This window comes from Rhinatrema bivittatum, chromosome 10 (assembly GCF_901001135.1).
Source record: "Rhinatrema bivittatum chromosome 10, aRhiBiv1.1, whole genome shotgun sequence".
Taxonomy (NCBI): domain Eukaryota; kingdom Metazoa; phylum Chordata; class Amphibia; order Gymnophiona; family Rhinatrematidae; genus Rhinatrema; species Rhinatrema bivittatum.
Window position 1 is genome coordinate 77297412 of NC_042624.1, and position 15491 is coordinate 77312902.

At 44.3% G+C, this 15491-nt stretch overlaps 1 protein-coding gene across 7 annotated transcripts in view; it reads right to left on the reverse strand.

Moving 5' to 3' along the window:
- CCDC18 (coiled-coil domain containing 18) overlaps positions 1-15491 on the reverse strand; it is a 259561-nt gene that overhangs the window by 171332 nt on the left and 72738 nt on the right. For 5 of the 7 annotated variants that reach the window (XM_029618296.1, XM_029618291.1, XM_029618292.1 and 2 more), the window contains one exon: positions 9555-9686. The exons of 1 other annotated variant lie outside the window; for it this stretch is intronic. In XM_029618296.1, coding sequence (XP_029474156.1) covers positions 9555-9686 — 132 coding nt within the window. The remainder of the gene's footprint in view (positions 1-9554; positions 9687-15491) is intronic. One more of the 7 variants, XM_029618295.1, reaches the window with a different exon arrangement.

A 15491-nucleotide genomic window follows, 5' to 3' on the forward strand; every position in this document is an offset into this window, starting at 1 on the left:
AAGGAAAACAAATACTACCTCTGTCCATGTCTTGATGGCCTCCTAGAAGAGGAAGGGTCCAGCGTGTTGGCGGAGAGTAGCTGGAGGGTTTGGTGGTTCCTAAGCTTGGCCACTGCGTCCCTCACTCTATCTCTGAAGAGATTCTACCGAGTACACAGCACATCAGTGAGTCGTTCCTGTGCCTCTGGTCGCAGATCTGAGGCCCGCAGCCATGAAATTCTGCGGGCACAGATTCCCGCTGAAGATATCCTTGATGCAGTGTCAAAATCATCGTAGGTAGCTCAGACCTCATGTTTTCCGCACTCCAGGCCCTTATGCATGAGCGTGTCCTGCTACTGTTGAGGCAACTGCTCGGCCACCTCCTGTACCTGCTTCCAGATGTCCCACAAGTACTGGCAAATATAGAACTGGTTGGAAGAAATGCAGGCAATAAGCATAGTCCCTTGAAAGACTTTCCTCCCAAGAGCATCCATCGCTCTGTGGTCCTTCCCTGGGGGTGGAGAGGAATGGGTCCGAGACTACTTGGCTCTCTTGCTAGCGGATTCGACCACCACCGATTGGTGGGGCCGCTGCCGCTTATCGAATCCGGGAGCCTTCTGGACAAGGTAAACCCCATCAGCCTTATTAATGGGAGGCACTGTGAGGGGGTGTTAGCATATCCTCAGCAGCAGCTCCTTAAGGATCTTGTGTACCAGGATCGCCACGATCTCATTAGGAGGCTCCACGAACTGGAGGATCTCAAGCATTTTGTGCCTGGCATCCTCCTCAATCAACAGCTGAAACGGGTTGACTTCTGCCATCACCCTCACAAACCCTGCGAAAGTTAAGCCCTTAGGCGGGGACTTCCTTCGCTCTTCAGAAGTGTCTAAGGGGACCCTCATCCTCACTGTAAGTCACAGGGGATGGGGACATAGGCGCTCAGCCTTCATCCAGAGGTGCAGGCACCAGCAAAGCTGGATGGGCAGCTACAGGCCTTGGTGCCTCCGCCAGCTTAGTGGAGAAACAGACAACCACCACCAAATCAGTAGGGCGAGGCCTCTGTGCCCCGCCAGACTGATGCCTTGTAGCGCCCTTTTCACTGCCAACTAGACTTGGCACGCCAGCTCCTCCTCGAACATCAATGGAGAGGAAGGAGGGGTGGCCAGATCTTTTTTGGACTCATGAGGTGGATCAGGTGCCCAATGGAGGACTGGCACTCCTCGCTACAGGGCTGCTTCACAAGCATCGCAACATGAGCTGGTGCTTCCCCGTGACCGGTACCGTGCATCGACGTAGACCGGTGCCAATGCTTCTTTGGCTTCCCTCGATGTTGCAAAATGCCAAAAAAATAATAATAATTCTGGGGAGAAATCCCCTAGAGAGAAAGGGAAGGGGCCTGGCAAGGCTCCAGCACAGGTTTCCCCCACACAGGAGAACACCATGGGTCCCCTCTTCCAATGATGTAAGACCTCAGTTTGGGAGGAGAAACTGACAGGAATGATCTACAGATTACATATAAAATGGTGGTCGTTTCTGCCAAAAAGGCTGCCTCTGTGGAGAAAATAAAAATGGACTCCAGCACTGGACTCAACTACTGCTATGCCTGGATCAGAAGGCCTGACAGAAAGCACTGCCGAATTTGTGCTGCTGGACTGGGAGGGAGCAGGCAATGCAAACAGGACAGTAGGAACTGGCACCACAGCAGACACACTAGCTCACAAAAAAAAAAACACTTAAGTGCTGACTAGGCTCCATTACAACACAGAATCTGTGCAGAAATACTGCAGACCCAAAGATGAGAAAACTCATGGCTCTAAGCTCTACCAAACTCTCCCTGGGGCTGGGAGCCTTACGTAGGGCATGCTTAACTAAGAAGCACCAGAAGTCTAGCCTGCAATTCACTGTCAATAAATCAGAAAAGAATGACAAACACAAAATGCCCAAATATTCTCTACCAAACCAGGTAAAGGCTGAAGCCTGGAAGTCAATTTCCTGCTGCATCAAACAAGTATGTCCGGTCAACTGCTGGAGACAGAATATTAACTTTTTGCAGGAGCTCCATCTGCTAATAGCTCCATCTGCTAATAGGGGGAGATAACCCACACATCTGGACTGGCATAGGAGGATGAAAAGGGTGAAAAAAGTGGTTAAAGGTACACCAAGAGGAATGGAACTCAGTTTGAAAGTGATTCCTTAACACTATGTGTTAACACTATGTGCATTTTAATGACATAACCAACACCTGTCCATCAGAGCCAAAAAAGAGCCTGCATTTTTTAATACGATAACAAGTACTCATTCTCATGCACTCATGTCCATTATCACAGGCAACAGTAATCATGCTACAAATATTGTTTTTTTCACACTATAAATCTTTCCAAAACAAAAACAGATAAATCACACAGTGTTAGGGTTTTGCATATGCAGGGAACAATATTTAGAAAGCCCAAAGACTTTGAGGCTAATTTTCAAAGCGAAACAATGCATGTAGCTTCCCTTTGAAAACTACCTAGAAGGGTGTACATTTGGACTTTGCCACTGCAATTTGTGCAAGCAGAAAATAGCTGGAAACCAATGTGCCTTGACTTGAAAATCCAATCTATATGGGTTGTTTCCATAGACCTCTTGCCCTCTCTGACCATGGGAACACCTCCCCTCAATCCAGCTGAAAATACACATGCTTTGGAAGCCCACATGTACTTTTAGTCAAGCTGAGGAAGGCAGTTTTCAGACATGTTAATTTACCTGGCTAAATAGTTTTGAAAATTGCCCTCAGAGAGACTGCTAGAAATGCTGCAAAGATAAAGCAGAGTTCCCAGTATCAAGGTCATCATACTAAACCACTTCCCTGTATGCTAATGTCAGGTTTAAAAAGCAAGATGGGAGAGACAGAATGTATAGCACTGAATGAAGTAGACGACATAATTGGCATCTCAGAGACCTGATAGAAAGAATATCCAATGGGACACTGCTATACCAGCATACAAATTATATTGCAATGAAAGTGGATCATCCTAGTGAGGGAGTGGTCCTTTATGTTAGGGATGAAGAGTCCAACAGGATAAAGATCCTACATGAGACTAAATTCACAATGGAGTCCTTATGGGTGGAAATTCCATGTGTGATAGGGAACAGTATAGTGGTGGAGATATACTACTGTCCACCTGGCCAAAATGAACAGACGGGTGATGAAATGCAAATGGAGATTAGGGAAGCTAATAAATTTGTCAAAACAGTAATAATGGGAGATTTCAATTACCCCAATACTGACTAGCTAAATGTATCATCAGGACATGCTAGGGAGAAAGAAGTACAAACTTGGGCCCTGATTTAATAAGGCTTTTTCTCCCATTCTGTATTTATAGGAAAAATGCTTAGTGAATGAGGCCCTTAGATTGCAAACCCTCTGGGATAAGGAAATACCTAGAGTACCAGAGTGTAATAACTTTGAATTGACAAAAAAGCAGAATATAAATAAAGAAAATAAAATAAAGAAATAAAGAAAGGTAAAGTTTCTGGATTACATAAATGACTGTTAGATTGAGCAGTTGGTCTGGGAATCAACAAGATGGTATTTTAGAACTAATTCTTACTGGAATGCATGATTGGGTATGAAAAGTAACAGCGATCATAATGCGATCAAATTTGACTTAATGACTGACAGGACATTAAGTAAATCTATAACTTCTAGCATTAAACATTCAAAAGGGAGACTTTGATAAAATGAGGAAAATAGAAAAAAAACCTGAAAGGAACAGTTACAAAGATTAAGCGTTACATCAGGCTTGGTCAGTGTTTAAAAATACCATCTTAGAAGCCCAGTCCAGAGGTATTCCATGCATTTAAAAAAGTGTAAAGAAAACCAAACAACTGCTGGCATAGTTAAAAGGTAAAGTGAAAGAGGATATTTTAGCCAAAAGAACTTCTTTCAAAAATTGGAAAAAGGATCCAACTGAAGAAAATAAAAAGTATAAGCTATGGCAAGTTAGATTGGTCATAGAATGACAGTATATATATAAATAAATAAATAAGCCAAACAAACCAACAAATAATTAAACAAACATTGATAATACTTTGAAATCCTTGGTTCAGTCTGTGGCGGTGGTGAATAAAGCAAACAGAATGTTAGGAATTATTAGGAAATGAATGGAGAACAAAAGGGCAAATTTCATAATGCCCTGTGGGAGACTGAGCGGTGTTTCCCAAGCTGGAGGCACAAAGCCACACTTACTCCAGCCTTTTCAAAACACAACTTTATTTTACAGCTTCAACAAAATCATTAGTAGACTGCCTTTAGCTCAGGACAGTGTATTCTCAATATTCACATCTTCTTTGCAGCTTCAATGTTTGGACAGCAATATCCCACAGGAGCTACCTTCCTCCTGGAGACCTGGGCCTGGTGTCACTATCTCACTAGTGGGTCCCATCCCTTATTCCTCCCTTATTGGGGCCCGCCCATAGAGCTCTCTCTCTCTCTCAAGGGGAATTAAGTTGGACCAGGCATCTAGCCTGGTCCTGCACAAGTTTAAGGGGAAAAATAGGGACACTCCACCATATACCCCTCCACCCTCAGCATGGACCAATTGGTTCAAGCGTTTTCACTCTCCCTGGATCCCATCCAGGGAATTGCTTCACATCCCCACTCCCTCTTATCTGGCCTCCTGCCAGTTAGGCTTGAGGTCAGGGTTCTAGAGTCATGCTCACCCCTACCTATTAGGGTTACTCTAGACATCACTATGGTCACTAACCATAGTGAATTATGAACTCAGTCCTTTCACAGAGTCCCTTGCTGGCTCCGGGTTCAAATTCTACCTCAGCGGACCTTTCTGGACTGGCTGTGGGCCCTCCAGTGGTGGTTTCTTTGGTATCAACTGTAGGTGCTTTCCGGCAACTGGTGCCTCCTCTCTGGCATTCCTCTCAGCGTTCTCTGACCACTATCTCGTGCTGGTAGCTGATTCCTCTGCAGCCCCTTTCTCTAGAGTCTCCACAGTACCACTCCCTGGGATCTCCATGGTTCCTCCTGCTGAGTTCTCTGCGGCGCCTCTGTGGCGTCTTCATAGCGCTTCTCACTTAGCTCACCAGGGCACCTCCCACTGAGTACTCCTTGGCATCTCTCCCCTGACTTTTCATGGCCTCTCTCTCTGGACCCATCACAGTTCCTTTCTCTGGGCATTCTGTGGCAGCACCTCCAACTACCTTTTCTGTAGGAGTTGCCTTTGTGCTCCCAACGGTACCAGTCTCTGGACTCTCTGTGGCATCAACTGGACTTTTTGTGATACCCCTTTCTGGGCTCTTTGTGGCACCTTATTTTGGGCTCACCACAGCCTCTCCCTTCAGGTTCCTGCTCGCTGGCTCCTTCCACAGTGCTTCTCAATGGATTCTCTGCAGCACCTTTCTCTGGGCTTCTCGCAGCATGTTCCTCTAGGGCGCATTGCTAGAGCTCGCTCAGCACTTGGTCCATCTCTGCTTTAATCACCTGTATCACAGCCACTGTCTATAGCCACTCACTTCCCTGCAGAGCCATGGCATCCAGGAGCGGGTTCTCTGGTTCCATAGCCTTGGCTTGCTTTTCAAGCATCCATACTTCCAAACTCAGGTTCTCTTTTCTCTCTGGCTCTGGAGAGAGCTGGGAACTCTACCAGACAGAACATGGCTGTTCCCTTCCTACCAGCCCTCCAGCTGGATTTGCTTCAGCTATTACTGCAGTATCCTGACTGCTCCACTACAAGTTTTTTCTTGTGGCTGTACTCCTTGAACCGCAGAGTAGCTTGCTTACTGGCAGAGGGTGACACCCTGTTCAGTACAGCCTTGCTCCCCAACTGTTTCACTCTCTTTCCTTTTCCAAAGGCAAAAAGGAAAAAAGCCTACATAACCAGCATTAACTTACCCACTTTTTCTCCTAGTTATCTCTGGCAGAGCTTCTCTCTTTAGCCGGTTTAATTCCTACCACTCTCTAATAGCTGGTTCTATAGCCAGGCCCATTCAAACATTTCTCTATTCTTAAAATTTTTAAACAATTTGGTTTTACGTGCTCCTTGAGCCACACTGCTTTGTGCATCCCTGTGCTCTGTACTTTGTTTTAGAGCCACAGGACCTCTTCAAAACTTCCTGTATTTTAAACAGACACTCTTTCTTTTGGAGGCTGGGTTTTCTTCTGTGCTCTACTTAAGAGGAAAAAAAATCCCACCATATGTGGGAGACTGTGCGATTGTTTCCCAGACTGAAGGCACAAAGTCACACTGACTCCAGCCTTTTCAGAACTCTTAACTTTATTTTAAACCTTCAACAAATATACATTAGTAGACTGCTTTTAACTCAGAACAGTGTATTCTCAATATTCACAGCTTCTTTACAACTTCAGAGTTTGGACAGCAATGTTCCACAGGAGCTGACTTCCTCCAGGATACCTGGGCCTGGTCTCGATATCCCACCTGGGTCCCAATTCTTATTCCTCCCCTGCTGGGCCCGACCCACAGAGCTCTCTCTCAAGGGGAATTAAGGGGGACTAGGCATCTAGCCTGGTCCTGCACATGTTTAAGGGAGGAAATAGGTGCAAGCCATCACATGCCCCTGTATTGCTCCATGGTGAGGCCACACTTAAGTCTAACTTATCCAGCTAAGCAGCAGCTAGTGAATATGCGCCTATGTTCAGCGGCCGCTATTAGCCACATAAGTCACCTATACAACTAACAAGTTAGCCACAAATGTTATATCTGGCTAAATTACTAAAATGGCCAGCTTTGAATATTAAAAATATTAATAGCACCGTATAATCTAGAGGTATTATCAAATATGAACACTAAAAATGCAAAAACGATTACCTCTTGTACTTGAAATTTTTCCAAAAGGAATTATCAGATTTTATTCCCCTCACAGGGTGACCGCATTCAATATATTGAAGAAATATTTAATAAAGAACGATTGCTCCAAAAACTTTTTTTTATGGAGGGAAGGAAGGTTTCATATAATTGTATTGTGAACCCCCACCGGGTGATCTCAAGGTGTTATAATCATAAACGATCCTCCTCCATCCACATTCTATTTTTGATTTTGTGTATAACATGCATCAATAGTGAAAAACATCTCTTTCTTTTTTTTTTTTTTTAAAGACAAGCTTGTTACCAACAACAGTAAAAATGTATATTGTCCCGACTTATCTGATATCAGATGATGACCCGACGTGGCCACGTTTCAGATCCAATGCCGGATCTTTCCTCAGGGGGTGTTTCCTTATAAATTCATCGTCGGTATATCAATTTTCCAGAAGTTTGCATAAAACAGTTGTTAGTCCAAATTTAAATTGGCTCGCAGCCTTCTATGCGAGTCAAAAGACTCTGTCCAACTGAACGCTGATCTATACTGGCTAGCTTTAAACCTTGATGCAGAATTGCTGTGCTTCCAATCCAAAACCACATTGCTGTGAACGTCAATACTTATTCCTCAAATCAACAAACCCCAATCGTTCACCCGTTGGGGGTTCACAATACAATTATATGAAACCTTCCTTCCCTCCATAAAAAAATGTTTTTGAAAAGAATTTTTGGAGCAATCGTTCTTTATTAAATATTTCTTGAATACATTGAATATGGTCACCCTGTGAGTGGAATAAAACCTGATAATTCCTTTTGGAAAAATTTCTTCAAGTACAAGAGGTGATCGTTCTTGCATTTTTAGTGTTCAGCTTTGAATATTGACATCTGTGAAGCTGGAAGATATAAGGCAGCAGATTGACAAAGTAAAGAGTGGCAAATCACATGGGCCAGATGATATACACACCATTGTTCTGCAAGAACTCAAAAATGAAATTGCAGACTTGTTACTGGTAATTTATAAAATTATCGTTGGGATCATCCGCCATGCCTGAAGACTAGAAGGTGGACAATATAACCCCAATCTTTAAAAGGGCTCCAGGGCTGATCCGGGAAACTATGCCAGGAAAAGTCATGGAAACAATTCTAAAGAATAAAATTACAGAATATATAGAAAGACATGGTTTAATGGGACACAGCCAGCATGGATTTACACAATGAAAATTTTACCTCACCAATCTGCTTTATGTTTATTAACCCCTTAAAAAATGTAGCAGATTGGTGAGGTAAGATTTTTTGAAGGGGGTTAATAAAAATATCTGGATAATGGTGACCCAGTGGATGTAGTGTATTTGCATTTTCAGAAGGCGTTTGTCAAAGTGCCCCATAAGAGACTCCTGAGAAAATTAAAAAGTCACGGGATAGGAGGCAATGTCCTTTAGTGGATTGCAAACTGATTAAAAGATAAGAAGCAGAGAGTAGAATTAAATGGTCAGTTTTCTCAGTGGAGAAGGGTAAACAGAGTGCCTCGAGGATCTGTACTTGGACTGTTGATTTTTAATACATTTATAAATGATCTTGAAAAGGGAACCGTGAGTGAAGTTTTCAGATTTGCAGACAATACAAAATTATTCCGAGTTGTTAAATCATAAGTGGATTGTGAAAACTTCCAGGAAGATCTTGCGAGACTGGAAGACTGGCATTTAAATGGCAGATGAAATTTATTGTGGACAAGTGCAAGATGATGCACAGGAGGAAAAGTAATCCACAATGTAGTTACATGATGTTAGGTTCCATATCAGGAATTACTGCCCAGGAAAAGGACCTGGGCATCATAAGGACCTGGGCATCATAATGGACAATATTTTGAAATTCTCCGTTGTGTGCAGCAGCAGTCAATAAAGCAAACAGAATATTAGAAATTATTGGAAAAGGAATGGAGAATAAAATGGCAAAATTTCTTCATTCCCCTCTATGGCTCCAAGGTGAGGCCGCAATTAAGATTACTGTGTGCATTTCTGGTCGCCGCATCTCAAGAAAGATATAATTGCATTGTAAAAGGTACAGAAAAAAGTAACCAAAATGTTAGAGAGGATAGAATGGTTCTCTGAAGAGAAAAGGCTACAGAGGTTCGGTCTGCTCAGTTTGGAGAAGAGATATCTGAGGGGGGATATAATAGAAGTCTATAAAATATTGAGTGGAACAAAAGGGGTAATTTTAAATTGGTTATTTACTCTTTCAAAAAGAGGGATCACTCCATGAAGTTAATATCTAGCACATTCAAAACAAATCAGAGAAAATTCTCTCTCACTCAACACACAATTAAGCTCTGGAATTCATTACTGGAGGATGTGGTTAAGGCAGTTAGCATAGCTGGGTTTAAAACAGTTTTGGGCAAATTCATGGAAAAGTCAATAAACTGTTATTAACCAAGCAGACTTAAGAAATAGCCACTACTTATCACTCTGCAATAGCAGCATGGGATCTAGCCAAGTACTTGTGATCTAGATTGGCCACTGGACCCTCAGTCTGATCCAGTATGGCAAGTTCTTATGTTCTTGATCTTACAATGTGAACTCTAGTTTCAAGAGTTCTCTGTACCTGTTTTAAGAGCTATGTATGCAAATAAATATTCTGTCAATAATTTACAAACATGCTTTTTCTTGTACAGAAGTTTTCAAGTCTGAAGATTATATTCATCAGCAAAGAAGGAGTTTAAAAAAATCAGTACCTATAGGATATGTATTAAATAATATAGTAGCTTACTAGCTCAAGCTGTTCCTCCAGTGCTTTCTGTTGTTCTAAGTGGATTTTCTTGGCCTTCTCAAATGTTAAAGTAACTTCTTCATGCTTTTTATTGAGATTCTGTTCCAAGCAGAATATTTTGTTATTATGACCCTATTAATAAAAAAGTCCCATATTTTGCATAACTACATGGCTTGTTCATAAGGATACTGTATATTTCATGCAGATGAAAATGTGGCAATGCAGTGGTAGCAAGCATTAGTGCAAGAAATGATTTTATGGAGCAGCAGCTAAAGCTACATCTCTTTCCAGAAAAAAATGAAATTATCAATGATTTAACAAATATATATACATTGCAAAATATACACACCCATATTTATCAACATGCATTATAGTACATGCATTTCATATGCAAACTGAAGCTCTGTGCTAGAACTAACTAGTCTGATGCAGAATAACCCAGTGTGTTGTGCCACCAAAAGCTCTTCCTGGTACACAGATGTGTCAAGATTTCTTTCCAGTGTGTAGGCCACTAAATGTATGTATGTGAATCCTGTATTCTGTTATGTACTCAAGGAGGCCAATGTAATAAAGTGTGATCAGCAGCGCGCACTCTAACCTACAGTTGAGTGCAAAATTTACTGCTGATGCAACAGGGAATTTTGTGCCCCAAAAAAATATGCAATGTGCATACAGGTTAGCACCCATTTATGCAAATTCCATGCTAATGATAGTTAGCCATCATCCCCCAAAGCAGAGAGGTGCACTGGCTTAACATGTTTTCTTTGCACTAGAAAGTTAACTTCTAGTCTAAGGTTGAGTAAAGTTTCCACGGCTAATGTCAGTCTATGGGCGGAAGCTGTAGTACTGGTGCTGGGACCAGCAGGCGGGAATTTTTTTTAGCAGAGAACATGCTTTGCATGCAGAAAATACATTTTTACGCATGTTAAGTCTTTTCTTTTTGCACACCTTTGGGTTTGTATGCATTTAACTCCTGATGCAGTAGCATACCATTAGCTTACTGAATCATGAGTTAAAATGTTTTAGTGTATGCCTTAAACTGTGCCTTGAATTTCAGCGCACAGTTTTAACACTCAGCTTATTACATCAGCTTCATGGTTGAATAATCCACTGATGTTTGTAATCGGATTCTGCATGTAGTATATAAGGATGTTCAAATAAAGCAGATTTCTTTACCTGTAACAGGTGTTCTCAGAGGACAGCACGAGGTTAGTCCTCACACATGGGTGACATCATCAGATGGAACCAGATGTGGAAAACTTATGCCCAGCATGCCCTATACCATGTGTCAACATGGGATCCCCTCTTCAGTCTCGTAACATAGAATTACGATTAAAAATAAAAAAATAGGAGAAACCCAACTCTGTGGGGTGGCGGGAAGGTTTTGTGAGGACTAATATCCTGCTGTCCTCGGAGAGTACCTGTTACAGGTAAGCAACTCTGCTTTCTCAGAGGACAAGCAGGATGGTAGTCCTACACGTGGGTGAACCTCTAGTTACAAGCTGCTCCCCAAACACTAAAAGGACCATCATACACTAAACCAGGTGCCAACAGGAACCACAACACAGGTGCAGCTGGTAACAGAGGGGCAGACAGCCTGAACCCAAATAACGAGCCCTAGGTTGGGAGAGTTGGGTTCTACACCTGAAACAGGTTCTGGAGAATAGACTGGCCGAACCTACTGTCGCAACGGCCATCCCTATCCAGATATTAGTGGGATATGAATGTGTGGAGAGAAATCCACATTGCAGCCTTGCAGATTTCCTCCGCAGGAGGCTCTGACAGAATGAGCCTTGACATGGCTCTGACAGAATGAGCCTTGACATGGCCCCCAAGATGCAGTCCCACCTGGACATAAGAGAATCTCAGCTGCCATATCTTCGACCACTCTTCCAGCTTCCTTATAGCCCGTCTCATTCTCTCCACTCCTTCCGGCGTGTCCACTCTGTTGCAGATCTTAGTTTCATCCGCAAACAGAGAAACCTTACCTTCTATCCTGTCCATGATGTCACTCACGAAGATATTGAACAGGACCTGTCCCAACACTGACCTTTGCGGCACTCCGCTCATCACCGCTCTCTCTTCCGAGTAAGTTCCATTTACTATCACACATTGTCTTCTGGCAGACAACAGAAGGTAAGGTTTGTCTATTTGCGGATGATACTAAGATCTGCAACAGAGTGGACCCGCCGGAAGGAATGGAGAGAATGAGACGGGATATAAGGAAGCTGGAAGACTAGTCGAAGATATGGCAGCTGAGATTCAATGCCAAGAAGTGCAGAGTCATGCATATGGGCTGTGGAAATCCAAAAGAAATGTATTCTATGGGGGTGAAGGGCTGATGTGCAAAGAGCAGGAGAGAGACCTTGGGGTGATAGTGTAACGATCTGAAGTCGGCGAAATAATGCGACAAGGCGATAGCTAATACCAGAAGAATGCTGGGCTGCATAGAGAGAGGAATAACGAGTAAGAAAAGGGAAGTGATTATCCCCTTGTACAGGTCTTGGTGAGGTCTCACCTGGAGTACTGTGTTCAGTTCTGGAGACCGTATCTCAGAAGGGAAAGAGGATGGAGGCGGTCCAGAGAAGGGCGACCAAAAAGGTGGAGGGTCTTCATCAAATGACTTATGAGGAGAGATTGAAGAATCTAAATATGTATACCCTGGAGGAAAGGAGGAGCAGGGGTGATATGATACAGACTTTCATATACTTGCAAGGTTTTAATGATCCAAAGTCAATGACAAACATTTTCCATTGGGAGGAAAACAATGACAAACATTTTCCATTGGGAGGAAACAATGACAAACATTTTCCATTGGGAGGAAAACTCAGAACCAATGTCAGGAAGTATTTCTTCACGGAGAAGGTTGTGGATGCCTGGAATGCCCTTCTGGAGGAAGTGGTGAGGACCAAATCTGTGAAGGATTTCAAAACAGTGTGGGATAAACGCTGTGGATCCATAAAGTCTTAAGGATGTGAATGGAATGAAATGAAGAAAAGAGGCATGGGAGTGGCTTGCTACCCTTATTCAATAAACATACACAAGGTTAATGCGACTCCAACATTGCTCTATGCTTCAACGGCAAGAGGAAATGTGGGAAAAAAGATCTGCAGTCACAAATAAGTGTGGGAGTAGCTTGCTTGTTGCGGCGGTTACTACCCCAAAACAAATTAACCTGATGCTTCACTTTAATTACATATCCAAGCAGCTCTCTGCTTCAATGGCAGAGGGGGGACGAAGAAGAGGATTTATATTCAAACAACCAACAAAGACTAAATCGCACAGGCTGGGTGTTATTATTTGTAAGGTTTTGGGTGGACCCTTGGACACTGTGGCTGCTGACTACGCCCATGGGGGGAAGTCCCGTGAGGGGCCACAGGTCAGGCTCAGCTTAGGACACAAAATACAAATAGATCTTTTATTAACAGTATTGAGGAGCCACCAGAGGTGGCAGTAGTGAGCAGAGATGAAGCCCGGCTGGGCTTGTAGTCCCTCAGGGCTCTGAAACAGCGATCCCTCAATGGCTGTGCTGTAGTGAAGAGAAACTGAGATAGTGAGTACAATGCAATATATGCAGGGTTCTGGAATAGAGCCTCGTTGGTTGAGTACTCACACCGCGGTTTCTCTCAGTAGGAAACACAGGAGCTGTAGAAGCAGGCCCTCGAGGAGCGAGTACCTGGTTCCAGGGAACAGCTCTGGGAGAAGTAGTAACTCACTGATGGTGTAGGCAGCGGTATCTTCCAGGCAGAAGTGAAGTCCAGGCAGTGAGTCCGGGAACATGGGCCCTCGAGGAGCGAGTACCTGTTCCAGACAGCGACCTGAAAGAGAAGAGAGAGGCCCCCCGAGAAGCGGGTATGGAGAGCGAATCCCATCCGAAAGGAGTTCCAGTACGAATACCTGACCTTGCTAACTCGATTAGCTAGCAGTAGTGTAGGCTTTTTGTATCCGGGATGCGTGACGTCATCACAGGGGGACGCCTCTGAGGTTCGCGCCAAAGAAAGTATTTGAAGCAGGGCCGCGCGCGCCCTAAGGCAGCTGGACAGCATGGTGGGAGGCAGCGCCCAAGCCGGACCGGGGACGACGACAGGCAGACGCCGCGGCAGCCAAACGTCCGTCAACTGCAGGAGGAGTCACCAGAGAGGTAAGGAGGGCGGAGTGGAAACATCGGGCAGCGACAGTCCTAACACTGGGTAAAACAAATAGACGTGGGAGTAGCTTGCTTATTGCGGCGGTTACTACCCCTAACCATTTAGGCTTGATACTTCACATTGATGCAGCTCCAGCACTGCTCTCTACATCAATGGCGAGGATGGAAGGAAATTAGAACCAAAAGGTTACCAATAAGGGCCCTGACCTCAGCAGTCAGAATAACACATAAGTATGAGAAAAATAAGTACGAAAGCTTGCTGGGCAGACTGGATGGGCCATTTGGTCTTCTTCTGCCGTCATTTCTATATGAGATGCAATCTGCTAGGCAATTGGATATTGTCTGTTTGGGAACGGCAACACCCAACCTATTCCTATCAAAAGAAATAAAAAATTGGGTGGCCTGTCTATGAGTTTCTGTCTGCTCCAAGTAGAAGGCTAAGGTTCGCTTGCAGTCCAAACTATGCAGTGCTCATTCCCCTTGGTGCGAATGGAACCTAGGAAAGAAAATTAGCAGGACGATTGACGGGTTAAGATGGAAATCTGACACAGGAATTTAGGGTGTCTAAGTTTTAAAATGACCATGATGGTCTTGCATAGTAGCTAAGAATTGGAGCTCGCTGACCCTGTGCATTGAAGTGACTGCTACGAAAAATATGACCTCCAGGTCAGTTACTTCAAGTCACAGGTGTACAGCAGCTCAAAAGGAGCCTTCATCAGCTAAGCCAACACCACGTTGAGGTCCCAAGACACAGGAAGAAAGGCTTCAATTGAAGCAGGCCCCACACTAAACACACACCTATAGCTGTACCATCTACATCGTGGTGGTATGTGCCAGTCACACTAAGATGAACTCTGACGGAATTCATTTTTAAACCAGCCTCCGATATGTGTAGAAGATAGTCAAGAAGGTTTTGTGTGGGGCAGGAGAACAGATCTAGGGCCTTCTGCTCACACCACACAGAAAACCTCCTTCACTTCAGTCCATAGGACTTTCTAGTGGAAGGTTTTCTGGAAGACACCAGGACCCAAGACACATCCTCGGAAAAATCAAGGGGCTGCAGGATAGACCTCTCAACATCCAAGCTGTGAGCTACAGGGCCTGGAGGTTGAGCTGCTGCAGCCTGCTTGATCTTGCGTGATGAGATCTGGGGAAATCCCCAGATTGATCGGTTTCCAGATAGACAACACCCGCAGCAGTGGAAACCAGACCTGTCTCGGTCCCTATGTCCTCACGACGTTTCAAGAGAGTCTTCGCCACTAAGGGAATTGGAGGACATGCATACAGAAGACCCTTGCCCCAATGACAGGCAAGGGCATCCGAGGCTGACCTGGACAGAGAGCAAAACCAAGGCACCTTCTGATTGCAGGGGGATGTGAACAGATCTACGCCCGTGCTCCCTCAGAAGCAGAATACCCGATTAGCCACCCCCTGGTCCAGGCACCACTTGTGGGATCTGAAGGCTCGACTCAGCCTGTCCGCTACCATGTTGTTTGTCCCAACTAGGTACATGGCATTAAGCACCATCCTATGGGACAGGGCCCAGGACTTTACCTGGACCACTTCTTGACACAGGAGGTACGATCCTGTACCTCCCTGCTTGTTGACATACCACTTAGTTGTCAGTATGGATCAGGAGAGTCCATTGTCCCAGGTATGGGCAATTGGCTTACGCTCCTTACGGCCCAGTCAAAACCCCATCCCCGTTGCTGACTGAATAGTTGGCTGGGGTTTGGGAACTCTCTGCTGCCTGGAGCAGCTGCAGGAGCTCTGATGATATGTATGGGATT